General features: G+C 42.2%; 1 protein-coding gene across 1 annotated transcript in view; it reads right to left on the bottom strand.

The window, feature by feature from the left end:
• Nucleotides 1-631: 631 nt before the first annotated feature.
• LOC115081026 (oocyte zinc finger protein XlCOF6-like) overlaps nucleotides 632-22,559 on the bottom strand; it is a 31,074-nt gene continuing 9,146 nt past the window's right edge. The window contains exons 5-6 of the mRNA XM_029585543.1: nucleotides 18,757-18,906; nucleotides 632-8,621 (exon numbers count right to left, since the gene is read on the bottom strand). Coding sequence (XP_029441403.1) covers nucleotides 6,823-8,621; nucleotides 18,757-18,906 — 1,949 coding nt within the window. The 3' untranslated portion in view covers nucleotides 632-6,822. The remainder of the gene's footprint in view (nucleotides 8,622-18,756; nucleotides 18,907-22,559) is intronic.

Below are 22,559 nucleotides of genomic sequence, written 5' to 3'. Positions count from 1 at the left end.
CTTCTTGACTGTGCGTCAGGGGTCCCCAAATTTGGTCCTTGAGGGCCACAATCCAGTCAGCTTTTCCACAAGGAGAAACAAAAAATATGTTTTTACTCTGCATAATTAAGCTCTAGAATTTGTTGGCAGAGAATGTGGTAAAAGCTATTAGTATAGCTGTGTTTAAAAATTCTTTGAACAGTTTCCTTGAGGAAAAGTCCATGAACCATTATTAAGGTGGACTTGGGGAAATCCAAGGATAAGCAGCATGGAATCTATTGACCTATTGGGATCCTGCCAGATACTTGTGACCTGGATTGGCCACTGTTGGAAACAGGGAAGTGGCTTGATGGTCTTAGCTAAAAAAATAAAACATAGTATGGCAAATCTTATGTTCTAATGAGAGTACATGAGATCTATTTCCATACAATGGAGGCTGTGCATGCAAATAGATCTCTTGCATATTCATTGTAGGAATCCCAAGAACCTGACAGGATTGCAACCCTGGAAGCCCAAATTTAGGGACCCTTGGGTAAGGTAACTTGTGATGGCTTCCCAAGCACAACTTCTTCCTAACAAGCAGAGAATTGGAGGGAAATAGATTAAAGAAGATCAAATATAAGAGCTTTTTATTAAAATCTTTAATCGACCCAGGATTCTTACTACTAACCCCATGCAGTTTCACTATATTGTACTACAGCAAGTGGCCACAGAACAATTCTAACAAAGAATAAACAAGAACAGAAAGCATCCTTTATTTATGAATTAAAGGTTGGAAGTTTCTAAAAACTGTGCCAATACTGCCACTCCTGCTATTGTGGAACAAGGATGCTGCTATGCTAATAGTCATCAGGAAATTATGAACATCTCAAATTCCTTCAGTAGCTGAAGGACAACAGAGTTGAAGATTTATTTTTTAAAAGATGGCACATAACCGTAACACAACGTCCTTTCTCTGCAGTTTTGTCAGGCGTTGATCTAAGTTGTTTTAAGGTACAGCAATGTTATAGTGTTTATGCAAGGTCCCGTGGATGAGCCAGGCCAACTTATTATGCCTTTCTGTGTACAGGCTTCTGACATAAGCATATCACACCCAGCAGTGAGATAAGTGACATTTTCCAGTTCAGACATTTATCTCTTTTACCAGTTTTGTTTTCGATGCTGGTTATGAATCAGCTTGTCTGTAGGCATTGTCTTCTGCTGCAGTTTTTAATCTTTCATCTTTAGGTTTAAGTTCACCTCCCTTTAGCCATTATTTTGTTTGGTCCCATATGGATCATTCCATGGTGTCATACATTGCATATTAAACTGAAACATTTAACACATTCAGAACATTAAATGATTTCTCTCAGGAGCACTATATCCAAATGAATGTGTTGTATGCATACCTTGACAGGACTAAACCTCATTCATAAATCAGGGTATACTGAGATTAAATTTGCCTCCCAAAGTTAAAAGCATGCTAAATAAAATCATCAAGAGCATAAACCTACATAAAGGGACCAGTTATCAATATCACAGAACGAAAACATATTCAGTATTGTACAGCAAAAATCATTCCTAAGAGAATCATATCAGCAAAGACACTAGGTCCAAAAGAACAGGAGAGAGATGATGATTCCACTTAGAACTTAGTACTTGCAATGTGCCAAAGAGAACCTCCTTCTGAAGTTCATAGTGTGTAATTTTCATAGGCAATATATTAAGGTATGCTTGGAAATTCTTAATCAGGCCAGTGGTGCCCAACATAATTGGAGCTATTTTTGTATCTTTCTGCCACATTTTCCTGGTTTCTTGGTACTTAAGGATCTTTGCTTTTTCTATGCAATCCACAGAACAGTCGCTGAATACTGACATCTCTATCAGCAATGCTATTGTATTTTTTTTCCTTCACCAGTATACCTTGTTTTCTAGTACTGATCTTCCTGGTGGTTGGAGTTGGAATGTCCCAGGTGATCACAACTTCTTAACTGTCTTCTGTTAGGGTTGTGTTTCCAGTGTTTCTCTAGTACATAATATTATAAAGTTTACAGTTTCCAATGAATAAACCATGCCACTGTCTTGTGCCTTTCTATATGCAGGCCTTCTGACATCAGTACATCACATCCAGCAATGAGATGTTAAACCATTTTCAATTCTGTTCTACAGAATTTTTATTTGTCCATTTTATTTGTCTTTTCTATGCTTGCTGTGAACCATCTTGCCATAGTCCAGTATCCTGTGTTGCACTTATCAGTCTCTCATCTATAGGTTTGAGTTCACTTCTCCTTATTTAGTTATTTATTTAGCACTTTTATATACTGATATTCATGTAAAAAATTACATATCACTTCGGTTTACAGTAAAACGAGAACAAGCATGTAAGAATGCATTACATCAAACAAGGGATACAAGAACTGGGATCAACAGAATCAATAAATAATAGGCTCTTCCAGAGAGCAGGAGATTAAAAAGGGACAAAGAGTCATGTTACTAAGAGATTAACCCAGTGACATGTTACTAGGGTACATAACTTGGAATGATCATCTGACTTAAGAGGTTAAACTGAGAGCTAGTCCATTACTAGAAGGGGTAGAATGCTGGAGGGGTCATCTGAAATTAAGGAAAGGCTTGATCGAAAAGCCAGGTTTTGAGTTTTTTTGAAGGTAATCAGGCATCGTTCTAGCCGGAGCTCTGGTGGGAGAGCATTCCATTGCGGAGGGCCAGCTGTGGAAAGAGCTCGTTTCCTTAATGTGGTTTTGACTGGGGGGGGGGGGGGGATGGGGGGCATAGAGAGTGTCTCTATAGGCAGATCTCACCGGTCTGGAGGGTATGTGGGGACAAAGTGGGATATTCAGAACCAGAGGAGTGAGATTGTGAATTGCTTTGTGTAAGATCATTAGGACTTTGTACATAATTCTAAATTTGATTGGGAGCTAATGCAGGTTCCGCAGGATGGGTGTAATATGATCTCTTTTATTGGTCTTAGTCAAAATCCTGGCTGTGGCGTTCTGCAACATCTGTAAGGGTTTGATGGTGTTTGCTGGGAGACCGAGCAGAAGCGAGTTGCAGTAGTCAATTTTTGAAAAAATGATTGATTGTAGAACTGTACGGAAGTCTTGGAAGTGGAGGAGTGGTCTCAGCCATTTTAGGATTTGTAATTTAAAAAAGCAATCCTTTGTGGTATTATTGATAAATTTTTTTAGGTTCAGTTGATTGTCCATGGTGACTCCGAGGTTTCTTACTTGGGAGGAGATGGAATGTTGAACTGTGGGATGATTGTTGGAAACTACATAATTGACATCCTGTGAGACGAGGACAAGTTCAGTCTTGTTGGTATTAAGGATTAAGTTGAGGCTTGTGAGAAGGTGTTTGATGGATTGAAGGCAGTTGTTCCAGAAGCAGAGGGTTTTGTGTAGAGAGTCAGTGATCGGGATGAGTATTTGCACATCATCGGCGTATATGTAGTGCGTTAGCTTTAGGTTGGAAAGGAGCTGGCAGAGAGGGAGAAGGTAAATGTTGAAAAGGGTAGGGGATAGGGAGGAACCTTGCGGAACTCCCCGGGTTGAGCTGACGGGTTTTGATTCTTTGTTGTTGATTTTGACCTTGTAGAATCTGTTTTTGAGGAAAGACTTGAACCAACTAAGTGCGGTGCCTTTGATGCCGATGTCAGCTAGACTATCCACAAGAATTGAGTGGTTCACAGTGTCGAAGGCGGCTGATAGGTCGAGGAGAATGAGCAGACAAGGTTGTTTATTGTCTAGATTCAGAAGTAAGATGTCTGTTAGTGAAATTAAGAGTGCTTCTGTGTTTAGAGATTTACGGAAGCCGAACTGAGATGGGCTAAGATTTTGTTTTCGTCCAGATATTCCGAAAGTTGCTTATTGACTATTTTTTCCAAGATTTTAGAGGTGAATGGAAGGTTAGCTATAGGGCGGAAGTTGGCCGGGTTGTCAGGTTTTTTCAGTAGCGGTTTGAGAATGGCAAGTTTCAGTGGGTCTGGAACTAGGCCTTGTATTAAGGAGCAGTTAATGATTTCTGCAATAGGCTTGGTGATGGCTTTAGGGATGGAGATGAGTAGATTTGATGGGATCGCATCCGTGGTGTGAGATGCAGGTTTGAGCTTCTTTAGTACGGTTTCAATCTCTAAGGAGGAAGTAGGCTCGAAGGCTTCCAGGCTTGTGGTCTGTTCTAGAGAGGCAGAGTAAGGGGGGGGGGGGGGGGGGGGGGGGGAGGAGGCTGACCCTTATTAGCAATTAGTGGTGATATCAGATTGGAGATTTTTTTCTTGAAGTATGAGGCGAGCTCTGAGGCTTTGCTAGCTGCTTGATCCTTAACCACTGCTGTGTCAAATCTTGATTCATGCAGGGTTTCTGGCGTAGATCTCTGTGCTTCCCCCTGTATTTGTGCTTCTGCCAGTTATCTTTCCTAGTTTGCTGGTCTAATTCTTTAAAGAGGTTTTTCCTCTTGTTTTGCACATTCTGTAGCTTCTTTTCTGCTGATGGTTACTCACTCATTTCTTCTATTTGCCAGAATGGTTGTCCAAGCTTAAGAACTGATACTGATGGTGGTGGTTCGTTTTCGTTATTTCAGCACTTTTTGATTATTTGGATCTGTTGATGCCATTCAGTATGCCTGAAGGCTAGGATGGTAGCTCTAAAGATATAATCTATTTCTAAAAGACCAATTCCGCTTTAAGCTCTAGACATTTACAATCTCAGTATATACTGGTTCTTATAAAATTACCTGATGGACGCGAAGGAGCTTTCTTCTTTTTACATCCAATTTTTCAAGATCTTTATGGGGCCAGTCTACTATTCCAAAGATGTAGAAGTGGAAATAGTTATGTTCTTGTTTCCCTTGATATAACCTCTGTTTGGTTATGAGGTGTTGTACTAAAATGGTTTTCTTTTTTGAGTGAACGTACCCAGAAAATTTGGCTAGGAAAAAATTGCTCTCGATTCACCTTGAACATGGGTGTACCACAAATTTGTAAACTATCCGCTTATCTTTTCAACATCTATATAACCCCTATATGCAAGCTTTTAGCTGGTTTGTCTGAGACTTATAAAATCTACGCCGATGACATTCAATTTTTGATTCATGTCCAATCATCTTGGTCTGTGATAACTGAGTTGCTGCAAAGCTCTTTGTCTAGTATTCAGAAATGCATGTTTTTTAAACATACTTCCCCTTAACATAGCAAAAATTGATTTTATTCTAATTCAGAAATATCATGCAAAAATTTCCCATAATTTGGTAACTTTTGATGGGATAGTTTTTTCCCTTGCATTCTTATATATAAAATCTAGGTTTGCATAGACTCTCAGCTATCTTTTCATCCTGACATTAAATCACTAATCCGATGTTTTTTTGGGTTTTTTTTAATTACAGGTTTTAACTGGTCTCAAACATATGCTGGACAATACAGATTTCCATTATCATACAAGCTTCTCTTTTGCCATTAATTGACTATTGTAATATTCTGGGGTGAATTTTAAAAGCCTGGTGCGTGCCAAAGCCGGGAAATATGCGCAGAAGTCGGGCTGGCGCCTGCCATGTGGCTTTTAAAAGGTGCTTGCTTGTATGTGCATGTATGTGCACGCAGATGCACCAATACTGCCACTCCGCCTAATGTAAAACAAGAATGCTGCTTGTAGAGATTATAGGGAGGCACGTTATTGGTCAGTAATATTTGGGGAAATTATTTGGGTCACTCTTTGAAATGAGAAGTGCTCTTCCTGTTATTAGCCAACGTGGAATTCTGTCTAGTCAATAGATTATTAAAATTAGCCAAGACTTAATGGAGAGAGTTACGCCAAAAAATCAGAGCTGGGGCTCTTTTAAGCTGGTTTCTAGCTCTTTTGCTGTAACTTCAGCAATTCCTTAGTTTGGTTGTCTTCCTCTTATTTTCTCCTATATGCTGGACAGCCAATTCTGCTTCTCTCTTGTGCTCTAAAGGATCTTCATATAAAATTTCTCCAAAACTGTAAGGAGGTAATTTTCAAAGTAGTTACGCATGTAAACATAACATACTATCATAGCTATTTTTAAAAGTCATTTATTCGAGTAAAGTGCACTTACACGAGTAAATCTATGGGCAATTCAATGGCATATATTGTAGCAATTTTCAAAAGCCCATTTACACAGGTAAAGTGCATGTCCTTGAGTAAAATCCAGTTTTACTCAAATAAATGCTTTTTATAATCAGGCTCTATAGTTTTGTCTTTGGTTGATGGTGTTTTAATAGGATTAATGTTCTTCTCTAATGTCCTATAGAACTGCTTTTGGTTCTCCCTAAATGTTTTAGTTTGGGGCCTTCCTTTTATATTTTCTTCATATCTCCGCAGCTTTTGTGCTTCTATTGTTTTCAAATTATTGGAGGATATGAATTTAAGGTCTTCTTCCATTTGTGCAGCATATCTCTGCTTTATATTTCATATTTTTCTCATTTTTATGTTTTCAGTTCTTTTAGGTATGCGGCTACCAGTGACAATTCTATATGCAGTAATTTAATTTTTTCTTTTGTATGTTTTTTCTAAGTGGAGTTATTATCTCTCTCCTAGGCCTCTGGTCTTATCTCTTTGGTGATAGGATCCTCTCAGTAATGTTTTTTGCTGCACAATACTGAATATGATCTCTTTTTGTGATATTAATAGCTGGTCCCTTTATACAGATTATGGTCTTGTTCATTTCACTTATCATGCTTTTAACTATGGGTGTCAGATTTAACCTAAATAGCTTTTCTCTCTCCTGGACCCCAGCATACTTATCCTTATCCACATAAGCCAGAGGCCAACCTTCACTTCTTCAGTCTCCAGATTCCTTTCCTGAATCTGCTATCTGGTCTAACTTACACTACTCTCATCCTTCTTTGTCACAGTGATATCTTTCACTGCTATCTCTGGTTTGTTCAGGCTGTTCTGGCATCTTAATATTGGTGCCTCTTGGCTGCTCAGCAACCTTTGTTGTTCTGCCACTTGAGCACCTTTCTTCTGGCACTTGATTTTCACCAATATGGATATTTTTGTGTTGCCTTAGAAGAGATTGCTGACTGAAACAGTTATCACACTCAGAACATTTGAAAGGTTTCTCATCAGAGTGAACTCTTTTGTGTTTTCTAAGAGCACATTTTTGACTAAATGTTTTATCACATTCAGAACATTTATATGGTTTCTCACCAGTGTGAATTATTTCATGTTGTCTAAGAACAGATTTCAGCCTGAAACATTTATCACATTCAGAACATTTAAATGGCTTCTCACCAGTGTGTATTCTTTCATGCTGTTTTAGAGCAGGCTTCAGATTGAAACATTTGTCACATTCAGAACATTTAAATGGTTTCTCACTGCTGTGAATTCTTTTGTGATTTCTTAGAACAGATTGCTGACCGAAACATTTATCACATTCAGAACATATATATGGTTTCTCACCTGTATGGATTCTCACGTGTTCTCTTAGAACAGATTTCTGACTGAAGCATCTATCACATTCAGAACATTTAAATGGTTTTTCACCAGTGTGGATTCTTTCATGTTTTTGTAGATCAGATTTTTGAATGAAGCATTTATCACATTCTGTACATTTAAAAGGCTTCTCCCTTCTGTGCAGCATTTCATGTAGTTGTAAGTAGCTTTTCCAACGGAAACATTTATCACATTCAGAACATTTAAATGGTTTCTCTCCACTGTGGGACATTTCATGCAGTTGCAAGTGGCTCTTCCAGCGGAAACATTTATCACAGTCAGAACATTTAAACAATTTCTTTCTCCTGTGGGTCATTTCATGCAGTTGCAAATGGCTCTTCCAACGGAAACATGTATCACATTCAGAACATTTAAATTGTTTCTCTGACAGGGTCATTTCATGCCTCTGTAGGTTGCATTTCTCATTGAAACATTTATCACTTGCAGAACGTTTAACTGGCTTCTGTCTCTTGTGAGTTTTCTGATGGATTGTAAGCCATGATCTATATCTAAAACATTTTTCACATTCAGCACATTTAAAAGGCTTGTCTAGTCTGTGAATTTTCTTATGTTCCCTCAGTTCGGACTTCTTAGTAAACCTTTCCTCACATTCAGTACACTGAAATGGTCTTCCTCCTGAGTGAATTCTTATATGCTTTTCCAGCTCAGTTCTGCGGGCAAAACATTTTTCACACTGAGTACATTTTAATGGTTTCTTTTCCATGTGAATTTTTCCATGAACGATAAGTTTTGTTTTCATAGGGGTTCTATTCTCTCCTTCAGTACCAGCAATATTTTTCTCCCACCCATGATACTGTTGGATAGATGTGTGACTTGACATCTCATTGAACTTGTTCGTACTTTCCATTTTTTCTTGGTGCTCAGCAGAATGTGAATTTATTTTGAAGTTTTCCAAAATATCAGCACTTTGAAATGGTCTCTCTTCTTCACTGCGTCTCTGATTTTGTAAAAGATTTGGGCAATGGTTGGAATTTCTACCTCGTTCAGGACATGTCTTTGGTCTCTCTCCTTTTTGGGATTTATCTTTCACCCTCGGTGATATTACTTTGTTGATACCTCCTGCATATTTAGATGAAAGTTCTGGGCTATCTCTGATGGAGTGTCTCTGTTTCCAGTTCTCCCTCTGCTGCCCATCACACATTTTCTGCCTCTCACAGTTGTTTCTGAATCCATCATCTGTTGGATAAAAATGAGAGTATATTCATTAATTTTACTGTTATGGAGAAGGACAGATGTAAGTAATATCCCATTTTATTATTTAAAAACATTGCTTGGCTATGGAGCTTGGCTATGGAGCCATACCATGTTGCTTGTAGACAGGTATAGGTGGGCAGTAGCACATGAACAGAGGGAAACAGACCATATCTGATCTCATTTTGCTGGTTCTGTGCATCTCATCCTCACCTCCAGTTTCTGCAGTGATTCCCTTCACTCTGATTACAGTCACTCACCAAAAATGCTGCAACACTCTGCTGGGACCTGGGATTTATTCAGAACCTGGGTCACTGAACCTTAGACCTGGCAACTTAAAGCAAATGAAGTCTAATGACTTGGAAAGAGAAATGTAATCCTATCTGTTATTTCCTTTCCTTGAATCCTGCTAGACCAGACCATGTGCATGAATTTATGCCTCTCTGCCAGAAGATGGAGACAAAAAATGTCCTCTTCAATTCTGCTCTCAGAAATGCACTAGAGGGTCAAAGAGGAGCAACAATAGCCAGAAGAAGAAGACAGAGAATCTTCGGGTTCTCTGCAAAGAGAGAAACTGAGAACCTTCTGTAACAATGGCGCCACGGCGGCTTACCATGTGATATGCTGACCAAGTTTAAAGCGGAGCCTAGCCCACCAGGGGGCCGCTGAACTCATGCATAAGTTCACTTCCCTATGCCCCAACAGGAAAGGGAACGACATCAGTATGGCGTGGCAAGTAAGGAGACCGGAGGAAGTCTTACCAAAAACCTCTTTTTTTCTGTTTTAAAAACTTCCTTGGGCTGAGTACAGAGATGGTCTCTGGCTGTGGGGGGAGAGGGCTTTGGCTGTCACCACTGCGCTCGGCTTCCTGCACCCACTGCCTTTCAGCTGCTTGAGCAGCAAAGTCCATGCCGGGAACTGGCTACTGGTCCAAGGCACACCTGAAGGATCTCGGAAATCACCTCAGGAATTCTCAACCTGGGGAGGGACCTTTAGATATCACTGCAGGAGAGCAGGACTCAATCTTTCCTCCAATTTAAAAGTAGAATTTCTTCTTCCAAAAGGTACAGCGATCCTCATAGGGAAAGTATGTCTACATCTGCTGGAGACAAAGAAATACTGCAGGGGTGTATCTAGGGTGATGTCAGCTTTGAAACCTGACTCCGATTTCATCTGTTGGCAGGGGAGCACGACCCATTGGTGCTGACTCCCATCTGGCTCCATGCTAGGAAACCACTGATTTCCTTGGAGGGTTCCGGACTGGTCTAGCAGAATTCAAGATTAAATTTCCTCTTCTTTATCATCCTGTTAAACATGTCCAGATGCGTGGCAAGTACCCAGGTGGGGAAAAGTCAGGAATGCACTGAGAACTCCTGTCCCAAAAGCCATATCTCCCTTTGCTTGCACATCTAACCTGTAATGTTTAGTGAACAAATGTAAGAAAAACCAAATGTCCGCCAGAGCAATCACTGAAGACTCTGCCCAAGAAGAAGCCTGGGCTCTCCTTGAATGAGCACAAAGTGCCTTGGAGCCTCTTATCCCTTTAGCTAACACGATTGTCTCTTTGACAAAGATGATTTTGAAGCCACCTCTCCTTTGTGAGGTCTACTGGACAAAACAAACAGTCTATTGGACTTCCTAAAGTCATTAGCACTTTCAAATATCTAAAAGGAATTTAATGAACATCCAAGAAGCTGAGATAATTATGTTACCATGACATTTCCCACTCGGGTATGCCAGAAGAGAGATTCTCTGATTTAAAGGAAAAGGCGACATGATCTTGGATAAGAAAGATGTCACTAGGCAAAAAGCGAATGATTCTGCCGAAAAAACTATGCAGAGTACCCTGTACTTACCCAGATCAGTCCAGACTCCTGGTTTTGCATCCCTGCCAGCAGATGGAGACAGAGAAACTTTACTGACATTGCTACATAACCACGTGTGCCACTTGCAGTCCCTCAGTATTTCTCTGTCTCCAGAAGATTGTGGCTGGTGCAAAACCTGCAGTTCTGCAGTCTGGAGAGTACCCAAGTGGGTTTTTAGGTCCTGGTGGATCCTTCCTTGTCTGGTTCAGGTGGATGAGCTGGGGGTCGGTGACCTTGTATGCTTGCTCCATTGTCCTGTGGGATGTAAATCTGGTGGTCCAGATCCCTCCCTTTCATGAGGCTGCTAAGGCGGCTGTGGGCTCAGGGTGACTGATTTACTCAGTCTGCCCCTTTTTTGAATTTGGCTGATCTTCCTGTGGTGCTGGGCAGCTCTGAGTTCCATGCTGAGAGAGGTTTTTTTATTTTTCAAAAACTTTAAGGCCTGTAATTCTGAACTACATCTGGCCGAACATAATTGTACCAGAAAATGTACAAGGAGAGGTCTTTCAGCGATGCCTATTAAGAGGCTTGAAGAGGGAATCCACCAGGCCACTAAAAGCCAGATTAAGATGAATACGTTTAACTCTGCAAATGAAATGGCCATCATCCTAGTTGGAAGTCAGGAGATCCCCTGGATCTAGCATGCGATAGCCACCACTTGAACTCTCAAGGAATTAAGAGCTAAACCCTTCTTTAAGAAGGCCAAAATGGTCAGTATTTCCACTCACCAGGATGAAAAACAGTCATTGCTCGACCAACACATTTTGAAAAGACACCAGACCCAAACATATGTCAATGTTGTTGAGTTACGGGCCTTCAACAAGGAAGAAATCACTGTTGAAGAATATCCCTTCCTGCACAAGCAAGCCCTTTCATAGAAACATAGAGATGACAGCAGAAAAAGACCAATCGGCCCATCTAGTCTGCCCAGCAAGCTTCCACACTTATTTTCCCCATACTTATCTGTTTCATCAACCACCAAGTTCAGGGCCCTTGTTGGTAACTGTTTGATTCAAGTTTCCTGCTATCCCCTGTCATTGATGCAGAGAGTAATGTTGGAGTTGCATCAAAGGTGAGCATAAGGCTTAATGGTTAAGGGTAGTAACTGCCACATCAAGCAAGTTACTCCGATGCTTCTTTACCCAGACTGCACAGATCAATTGCCTTGTTGGATGTTGTCTGAATGTAAATCCTGTTTTCCACATTTCCCCCTGCCGATGAAGCACAGAGCAACGCTGTATATGCATTCAAAGTGATGTGTCAGGCTTAATTGGTTTAGGGTAGTAACAGCCGTAATAAGCAAGCTACCCCCATGCTTATTTGTTTACCCAGATTGTGAAGTTCAGTCCTTGTTGGTTGTTGTCTGATGCAAATCCTCTTTTCCACATTTCCCCTTGCCATTGAAGCAGAGAGCAATGTTGGAGTTGCATTAACTGTGTGAAGGCTTATTGAGTAAGGGTAGTAGCCACCATTCCAGCAAGCCACCCCCATGACTCTTCTCTTCATTCCCATCCTCTAGCCTTTATGGAACCACAGTGTTTATCCCATGCCCCTTTGAAATCCTTCACAGTGTTAGTCTTTACCACTTCCTCTGGAAGGGCATTCCAGGCATCCACCACCCTGTCCGTGAAGACATACTTCCTGACATTGGTTCTGTCTTTCTTCTTGGAGTTTCAAATTGTGACCCTTAGTTCTACTGATTTTTTTCCAACTGAAAAGGTTTGTTGTTGACCATGGATCATTAAAACCTTTCAAGTATCTGAAAGTCTGTATCATATCACCCCTGCTCCTCCTCTCCTCCAGGGTGTACATATTTAGGTTCTTCAACCTCTCCTCATAAGTTATTTTTTGTAGACCATCCACTTTTTTGGTCGCCCTTCTCTGGACCGCCTCCATCTTGTCTCTGTCTCTTTGTAGATACGGTCTACAGAACTGAGCACAGTACTCCAGGTGAGGCCTCACCAAGGACCTGTACAAGGGGATTATCACTTCCCTTTTCTTACTCGATATTCCTCTCTCTATGCAGCCCAGCATTCTTCTGCCTTTAGCTATTGCCTTGTGTGATGTAGTGCAGCACTGCCGAGAGCAGGAACTGACAAGATACCATAAGGCGGCAGGTAATACCAGAGCCAGACAGCAGGGGGCCCAGGTGAAGATGAGAAAGACTACACTTCCCAGGTTCCCTGAACCGGCACCTGACCCCTGGCTGGAGAGTGAGCAGGATCAGGTGGAGGAAATAGGGACTGATCCCTATGACTCAGTAGAGTCCATGGAAGCTGAGGAAGAGGGTGTGCCGACTTGGTGGAGCTGGCCACAAAAGCCCAGCGCCTCAGAGTCAGACAGGGAGGAGATGGAGGTAAGCTGGGGAGAGGAAAGCTCCAGCTGTTCCTCTATGGAGGTGGAATAACCAGGAGGTTGGGGGATGGTAAATCCTGTGTTGTTAAATGGATGTATGAGAAAGGTTGGAAGGGAATTGTGGTTTTAAAAGCTGTTTAACTCTGGGCTTGTTAAGTAGAACCTAAGCGGTTAGGCTTGGGGCTTGTAAGGACAACCAGGCATTATTACAGGACTGCAGCCGGTGAGGGTACAGGACCACATTAAACCCTTTTTTGATAAAGACCCTTTTTCTATGTACTGTTTGGGAGTGCCAGGACTAGGCCTGGCACTCTGACTAGAGACTTGGAGGAGTCCATAGCAGCGGTGTGCAGAAGCTGTACGAGGGGACAGACATGGGTGTATGAGCGGAGAGGGATTCCTGAAGCCCAGCAAGGCCCACACAGAGTGCTGAGCGGAAGGGCGTGATCGTGACACTTGTCACATTGTGTTGCCGACTTCAGCTCATTAGACACTATCACCCCAAGGTCTCTCTCCTGCTCCGTGCACATCAGCCCTTCACCCCCCATCGAACACAGTTCTTTTGGATTTCCACATCCCATATGCATGACTCTGCACTTCTTGGCATTGAATCTCAGCTGCCATATCTTCAACCACTCTTCCAGCTTCCTTAAATCCCATCTCATTCTCTCCACTCCTTCCGGCGTGTCCACTCTGTTGCAGATCTTAGTGTCATCCGCAAAAAGACATACCTTACCTTCTATCCCGTCCGCAATGTCACTCACAAAGATATTGAACAGGACCGGTCCCAATACCAATCCTTGCGGCACTCCGCTTAACACCGCTCTCTCTTCAGAGTAAGTTCCATTTACCATCACACATTGTCTTCTGTCTGTCAACCAGTTTGCAATCCAGGCCACCACCTCGGCACTCACTCCTAAGCTTCTCATTTTATTCACAAGCCTAATGTGTGGGACTGTATCAAAAGCTTTGCTGAAATCCAATTAGATGACATCGAGCACTCTTCCTCGATTTAATTCCCTAGTCACCCAATCAAAAAAGTCAATCAGATTTGTCAGACAGGATCTTCCCCTGGTGAATCCATGCTGCCTCTGGTCCAGCAATTCTTCTGACTGTAGATAGTTCACTATTCTTTCTTTCAGCAGCAACTCCATTACTTTTCCCATCACCGAGGTGAGGCTAACCGGTCTATACTTACCAGCCTCTTCTCTGTTTCCACTCTTGTGAAGCGGGACCACCACCGCTCTCCTCCAATCACTCGGCACCACTCCCGTTTCCAGGGATCTATTGAACAGGTCACACAGCGGAGCCGCCAGCACATCTCTGAGCTCCCTCAGTATCCTGGGATGAACCTCATCAGGCCCCATGGCTTTGTCCACTTTCAGGTTTCCTAGCTCTTCCCATACATTCTCTTCTGTAAACTGAGTTACATCTACTCCACCCTCCTCCAGTTTCTTGTTAACTAGCGACGGTCCTTCTCCAGGGTCCTCTTTAGTGAACACCGAACTGAAGTATTTGTTTAATACTTTTCACCTTTGATCCTTTTCACCTTTCAAATTCACTATACCACTTTGGACTTTTCTCTTTTCACTGATGTATCTGAAAAATGTTTTGTCACCTCTCTTTATCTCTTTGGCAATCCTTTCTTCCGCTTGACTTTTTGCTGTCTTGATTACTTTCTTTGTCTCCCTCAGTTCCACCAGATATTCTTCCTTGTGCTCCTCCCTTTGGGATCCTTTATATTTCTTGAATGCTGTTCTTTTAGCTTTTATTTTGTCAGCCACTTCCTTTGAGAATCAGATAGGTTTCGTTTTTCTTTTGCTTTTCTTTACTTTTCTAACATATAAATTAGTTGCCTTGGTAATTGCTCCTTTTAGTTTGGTCCATTGTTGTTCCACATCTCTCTTGTTCTCCCAGCCTTCTAGTTCTTCCTCCAGGTACTTCCCCATTTCATCAAAGTCTGTGTTTTTGAACTGCAAAACTCGGGTTTTCATGCTTCTTCTCTGTATCCTATTTGTGATATGAAACCATACTGTTTGATGATCACTGGTGCTGTGGTGGGCGCCCACCTGGACATCAGAGACATTATCTCCAATAGTGAGCACTAAATAGAGTATAGCTCCCTCCCTCGTAGGTTCCATTACCATTTGTTTGAACAGAGCCCCTTGCAGGGCATCCACTATCTCTCTACTGTTGTTAGATTCTGCAGAAGGGATTCTCCAGTCTACATCCGGCAGATTAAAATCTCCCTTCTTTCCCATCTTTTGGATGTCTTCAACCAGATCTTTGTCAAGCTCTTCCATTTGATTTGGAGGCCTGTAAACCACTCCAATAAAAATGGATGCCCCATCATCTTTTTTTTTAGGTCGGCCCATAGTGCTTCTTCTTTGCCCCATCTTCCTTGCATGGAATCTCATGATTGGGATACGACAATACTGGGGGGAGCAGGACCGGTCTGTTCAGGATCTGTGGTTAGCGGAGGAAGTGCTGTGGTCCATCAACCATTGCATGCGTTTCTGCTGCTGTTGAAAGGCAAGCCTGTGAGAGTCTTGTCGCACAAGGCAATGACAGTGATTTACATCAACCAATGGGGTGGAATCAAGAGTCAGGCGGTAGCTCAAGAGGCCAGGAGTTGTTCCACTGGGTGGAGCACTGTTAGTGGCTTCTCACATAGTGAGAGCGGACAATGTTCCTCAGCCGTCAGTAGTTGGATCCCAGAGAGTGGCAACTCTCAGAGGAGGCAATGTATCTCATCATCTGAAGATAAGGCAGGCCGCACATGAATCTATTGGAGACCTTCCAAAACGCCAAGGCCCCACGGTTCTTCAGTTGGAGAAGGGAGCCGGGGAGCAGAAGGGGTTGGTGCCTTATTTCTGCCTTGGCCAGTCGGCATTCTTCTGTGTTTCCCCTGTGGCATCTAGTGGGCAAAGTCTTACGGCAGATAGACATCCATCTGGGCGATGTAATCCTGGTGGCACCTGAGTGGCCGAGGCGACCTTGGTTTGCAGACCTGATAAACTTAGCGGTGGACGGTCCGGTGAGACTTGCCCATCTGCTGAAGCTGCTGCACCAAGGCCCCCATTTATTCCGAGCAATGGCTCACTTCTGTCTCGCAGCTTGGCGTTTGAGAAGCGCTTAAGGAAGAGAGGATATTCTGAGGATGTTATTGCTACCCTTTTGCAAGCAAGAAAGATTCCACCTCTTTGGCATTTTTGAGGATATGCAGTTTTTGAGGTCTTGAGGGCAGAGCAGGGACTGGATCCTATGCGGGCCTCCGTGATTCCTATTTTGGCTTTTTTGCAGAAAGGCTTGCTGAAGGGGTTATCTTTTAACCCCCTCAGAGTTCAGGTGGCAGCATTGGGCTGCCTCCGAGGCAAGATACAGGGAGCGACTCTAGTGGTGCATCCAGATATACTGCGTTTTTTCTCCGCGGGGGTGAAACATTTGTATCCTCTGGTTCAGAAGTTGTGTCCTTCCTGGAACCTTAACTTAATCCTTGTGTGCCACATCGTTCAAACCGCTTAAGAGAGCCACTATTAAGGATCTCAGTTTGAAGGTGGTTTTCTTGGTGGCCTTTCGTTTTGCCCACAGGATTTCAGAATTGCAGGCGTTGTCTTGTAGAAAGCCCTTTTTGAAGATTTCGGATTCCGGGGTTTCCTTGAGGACGGTTCCTTCTTTTTTGCTGAAGGTAGTTTTAATGTTTCACTTGAATCAGTCAGTAGAACTGCCGTCTTTTTTTCAAGCTTGGATGCTATGGTGCCTCATGCTAGAGAGTTAAGACACTTGGATGTCAATCGTGCTTTGTTGAGGTACCCTGAGATCACTAACAGTTTTGGCTAACGGATCTCCTTTTTGTGCTATGGAGTGGTGCAAAAAAAGGGTTGTAAACAGCAGCGGATTCCTGAGGAAGACCGGCCCGGGGATTCGCTGCCCAGGCCGGCCCAGGACAATTCACGTGGTTTGCCGAGCGCGGCTCCGTCACGGCCGCGCACGGCAGACCACTTGACTGGAGCGACCGGCCCACCGGGGGATGCCCAATCCCCCGATAGGCCAATCCACCCCTGGTTGTAAAGCTTCGAAGGCCACAGTTGCACACTGGTTAAAGGATGCTTTTGATATGGCGTACATCTGTCAGGGTCGCCCTGTTCTGGAGGGGTTATGGGCTCCTTCGACCCGTTCTCCGGCAGCATCCTGGGCTGAATGTCGTGTCACCCCAGATTTGTAGGATGGCTACTTGGAAGAATTTTCACACTTTTGCAAGGCATTATCATTTGAATGCCCAGGCCCCAGAGTCAAAGGACTTTGGGGAGAGTGTGCTTCGAGCGGGACTCTCGAAGTCCTATCCCATTTATTTATTTATCTATTTATCTATTATTTATTCCCTTTATTTAGGGGAAGCTTTGGTAAGTCCCAGGAGTCTGGACTGATCCAGGTACGTACAGGGAAAGGAAAATTGGTTCTTACCTGCTAATTTTCATTCCTGTAGTACCACAGATCAGTCCAGAGTCCCGCCCAGAGGAGGTCTTGGATTTGGAGAGTCCGCTCGATCTGTTATAGTAATCAATCTGAAGAATGGCGCAGGTTTTGTACGTAGTCCTGCATGGTTTTTGTTACTGAAATCAAGGTTATCTGTTCTGAGTTTTCAACTTCCCATTGCTCATTCAGGGGAATATAAAGTGGTTGTTGTGGTTTGTGTTATTTCCATCTTGGCTTGGGTACTTATCAATACTGAGGGACTGCAGGTGGCACCTCGGGTTATGTTGCAGTATCAGTAAAACTTTCTCTGTCTCCATCTGCTAAAGGGGAGGGAAAACCCAGGAGCCTGGACTGACCTGTGATATGAAAGCACACTGAAATGGTGGAGTAAACCAAACACACACCTAGAACAAATGCAATGCGAGTAATGTGTGGCTAGACGAAAATGACTGGTCAATACGTCTCAAAAATGGTTTTAAGGAATTTCCCCGGCTTTCCTTCATGCAGGGCAGGAACTTACGTGACCTTTTAGTTTCCTCTGATCTCAAAACCAATACCGTTGGCCCAACATGAAGTCAATCCAGGACATTCCCCTTGTACCCAATGCTCAGTTTGCATTCATTCTTTAACAATTCAATCCTTCACACATCCAGTTACATCTAAACAATCCCCTCTCCAACACTATACTACCTGTGCTTCCAGTGGTGGTATCTACGCTATTTTATGCCCTTGTCCTTTAATTTACATCAGCAAAACCCAACCGCCAGTTAAGAGCAAGAATTATAGAACATCGCTCCTGTGTGAATTCTGGCCGCACTGAAGCACCCTTGGTCGTACATTGGCAGTCTTGTAATCATGAAATAACATCTTTAAAAGTTTTTGCACTTGAACAACCTCCACGCCCTACTCGTGGTGGAGATTTTTCATTAACCCTGATTCAAAAAGAACAAAATGGTTTATTATTTACAATATTGTTATTTACAGGAAACGATGAATGAGAAGAGGCAGGGAGAGCATGGTGGAGCAGCAGTGAGGGAGGTCAGAAATACTGAGGGATGGAAGGATGGACAGGAGATGGGAGACAGGAGCTGGTGAAGAGACTGAGGTAAAGGGAAAAGAGGGAGAAAACATAGCAGATAAAGACAGGAGAGACTGCAGATGGAAGGAGAGTAAAAGACTGGAAAGAGGAGAAGAGGAGGTACAAATGGGAAGAGAGACTTCAGTGAAATGCTGGGGGAGGATGAGAGAGAGGGAGAAGAAAGGAAAGAGAGACCTAAAAATGAAAGAGAAAAGCAGAAAGAGAAGAAACAAATTCTCCACACAAGAAAGGTCAGAGGTCAGGGACATGATTTAATGCCTCCTTCTTGTGTCTGGTCCAGAGGAGGCCTCGTGTCTCAGCAATGTTTGGATCGGCCCATCAGTACCTTTAATCCAAGCTGCATCGCCTGCTTCATGCAGCTCCTCACAGGCGCCTGGGATGCTCAGGTTTCCTCTGTCCTCAGATCTCGGGGGCTCAGTCCCATGTCCTTCTTGCTTAAATCGGATTAAAATGTCAGGGGTGACACTGGGGGAGCCTATGATGGGAAAAGATGGTTACAATATGTTTAGTAAAGTTACCCCAGAGCCTGTATTATCAATGAAAGTGAGCCCAGAATTATGCTGTGTTCTTAGGTGCTCCAACCAGTGCAGAGCTAAGGATAGAGGGTGCTGTGCTGATCATCATCAGAAATCCATTCTAACGGAAGAGCCACAAACGGGTCTGGTGATGAGTTATAGAAAATGAGAAAGAGTATTTGGATGTTTTCTCAATCATATGGAACTTCAGGTATGGCTATGGTTACAACCCCAGTATCAGCAGTGCAACTGCATCAAGCTTCCAAGAGTGCCTGGAGTGGTTATTTATTTATTTATTTATAATTTTTATATACCGACATTCTTACATTAAAATGCAAATCATACCGGTTTACATAAAACAGAAAAAGCAGGAAAAAATATTTCCATAGTCAAATTATGTTATGGTTACAATTTATGGTTACAATCAGGCCTAACTTCCACAGTGCATGTGACTTTAATTCTCAATTTTGTTGAGAAGAGGGATGACTTGTAGTAATGGAACTAGGGCCAGATTTAAGATTTTGCTGCCTAATGTATTGAAACAGGCAAGCCTAAGACTTATAATGAAGAATGGCTCTGAATTATGTACAGTTTTATCTAATTATTGCCCAGGGTCCAATCTCTGCTGTTTGAGCAAAGTATTGGAAAAATGGGTTTTGATATGGTTGGCTTTTGTAAAGGTTATGGGACATAGATATTGTTAGGTCTCATTATTAGTTGATTTTTATAAGAATGTGGATTATAGATGAACTGGAATACTTGTACAGCTGGATGTTAGCTCAGCATTCGACCCCATTCTCCTTGCTAATCTAGTTATACAGTTGCATGAGTTAGGTGTGGAAGGGATACTAATCCGATGGTTTCAATCTTATTTGGTCGGATGACAGCAGCAAGTTTAATTTTAATAACGTGTCCTCAGCGTGGTATCCTGTTAGTATGGGGGGTTCTGCACGGATCCTCTTTATCTTCTATATTATTTAAGACTTACATTCGTTCTCTTGCTGATGTGATGGAGTCTCTTGGTCTTGTGTTTACATTTTACACAGATGATGTTTGATTTTTTTTTATCCCTAGTCCACCTACAGAGGAATTTCCTTGTTAAGAGCTCACACCAAGATAAACCATAGTAAAATTACAATTATGTGGTTAAGTAAACATGTTCCCCCAAGTATGTCTGCAGACTTTAAACTGTATGCTCATTATGTGGAGTTGCATAATAAAGCAGATAATTTGGGTGTAATGTCGACTCTAGTCTTTCTTTGAAAGCTCAAAAGTATTTTTCTTCAAGCTGAAGATGATTTCCCTTTTAAGTATAATCTATCTACTGAAGATTTCAGGACGGTGGTTCAGGTGGTCGTACTGAGTCAGCCTGAATATTATAATTTCTCTTTATTTAGGACTACCTGAATCTTTAATTAAGGTTCTGGATTTGATGCAGAACATTGCCATTCCCATGATCTTTGGCCTACTTGGGGGTAACAGTTCGACACCTTATAGGAAGAGATTACACTGGTTACCTGTGACTGAAAGTGTTAACAAGGCACATAAATCTTTTTTTTTTTAGATGAATACTGTCTTGCGAATAAGCTTCAATTGTATGTGCCAGTGTGTGATTTGCAACTGTCAAATCAGAATTTGCTTGCTATTCCATCAGGTGCTTCCTTCCGTCTTCAAGCTGCTGTTCATCGAGCCTTCTCTTTAGCTGTTCAAGTGTTGTTGGAACACTTTGCCTATGAGTGTGCCTCAGGAAAGCAATTTTCTAAAGATTTAGAGAGAAAGTAAAGGCTTTTCTTTCAGCAAGGGAATGCTGTAACTGTGCTGTGTTTTTTAGTTTTTCAAATTGTTATTTATTTATTTAAAAAATTTTCTATACTGTCATTAAGTTAAATACCATCACAACGGTTTACAGAAGGGCACGATAAAGAGAAATATGGGTGGTATAGATTACAAATTACTCGTGTGCCATCATAGTACGGTAACAATGTAAAATAATAAACTAGGTGTGTAAATTAAACCTGATTGTTAGGAACAAATTAGGCAGTTTGATTTTAACATTAATATGCTTATGTAGGTTACTAAAAGCTTCTAGCTTGGTGCATCCTTATCGCTCAACTATTTTTCTCCTTCTCTTTATCTTTATAAAATGCTTGTTTAAAAAGCCAGGTTTTCAGATTTTCAGATTAGTTTTGAATAATTTCAGATTTGTCTGTAGTCTTATTTCGAGTGGCATGGTATTCCAGAGTACAGGACCAGCCAGTGACCGTGCTCTTTCCCTTACTTGCGTGAGATGTGCTGATTTGACAGAGGGGACAGTTAGTAGAGCTTTATTTGCAGATCTCAGGTTTCTTTGTGGTACATGCACGCACAGTGCCGTGTTAAGCCAGTCGGCTTTATCATCGTGGATTAGTTTATGGATTATACAAAGTGCTTTTTATTGTATTCTTTGTTCAATTGGAAGCCAGTGGAGTTCAGCAAGTGTTCCTGTAATATGATCACTCTTTTTTTTTTGCCAGCCAAAACTCTGGCAGCGGAATTTTGCAATATTTGCAGAGGCCGAATTGTAGATTGAGGTAGTCCTAACAGCAGGCAGTTACAATAATCTGTGCTAGCGAATATCATTGCTTGTAGAACTATTGTGTATGTTATTTTGATACTGTGATTTGTCTTTGCATTTCATGCTTTTAATAGTAGTATAATATTTTTATTATACTTCTGTATTTAAAAGTGTAATCTGCCTTATATATGTAGAATTGGTGGAATATATGATGGGATAAATAAAAATGAATAAATAGGCAGGACTGGACAGAGAGAGACATGGTCACATTTGAGATAAGAGAGCATGGAGACGAGGTCCAGACCGCAACAATGGGGCTGGTGGCTGGCCCTGTAACATAAGCAGGAGCAGGCTCCTCTCCAGCCAAGTATTTGGCATCTTCATAATATACCCCTGTAGACAGCTGCCTCTGCCTAAATCTGGGCCTGCCTGGGATTTAGGAGGTGAGATGCACCCTGCCAGAGCTCCTCACCTAACACCATGTACAGCCCAGGACTGGAAAAAATCAGTGGCCCAATCAATATATAGAAAACCAGGGACATGAAGAAGACAACAAGATCCAAACCATCAAAAGCAATTTCAGAATGTTCCAAGGATAAACCAAAAGCCGAGACACAAGTCCCTCAGCCTCCGCAGCACCTCACACAGACCCAGCCATGGAGACTGTGAAGATCCTGATTAAGCTACAATCCCCGTTGAAAGAGAGAAAGACACATCTGAACTAGTAAGGAAGTGAAACAAGAGGAAAAGGGAAGCTTCTACCAAAGAAAGGATTGAGGAAGCTGAGACCAGAATCTGAAAGCCAGAAGACCTGCAGAAAAATGACCAAACAGAAATAAAACCTTAGAAAGAAAGAAAACTTCTAAAGTCCAAAGTGGAAGGCAGAGAAAACTAGGATGGACGCTCTGACATCAGGATCTCCGGCATCCCTGAAGGAGCCAAGAGCCAGAACACAATATCCCTGGTCAGAAATCTGCTCCCTGATTGCTTTCCCTTTCCTACAGAAACAAAGGCCTACAAAATTAAAATAACACACAAAAAACTACAGACCTCAGTTCG

Source organism: Rhinatrema bivittatum, chromosome 19 (assembly GCF_901001135.1).
Source record: "Rhinatrema bivittatum chromosome 19, aRhiBiv1.1, whole genome shotgun sequence".
Lineage (NCBI taxonomy): Eukaryota > Metazoa > Chordata > Amphibia > Gymnophiona > Rhinatrematidae > Rhinatrema > Rhinatrema bivittatum.
This window is presented reverse-complemented; position numbering and strand designations above follow the sequence as displayed.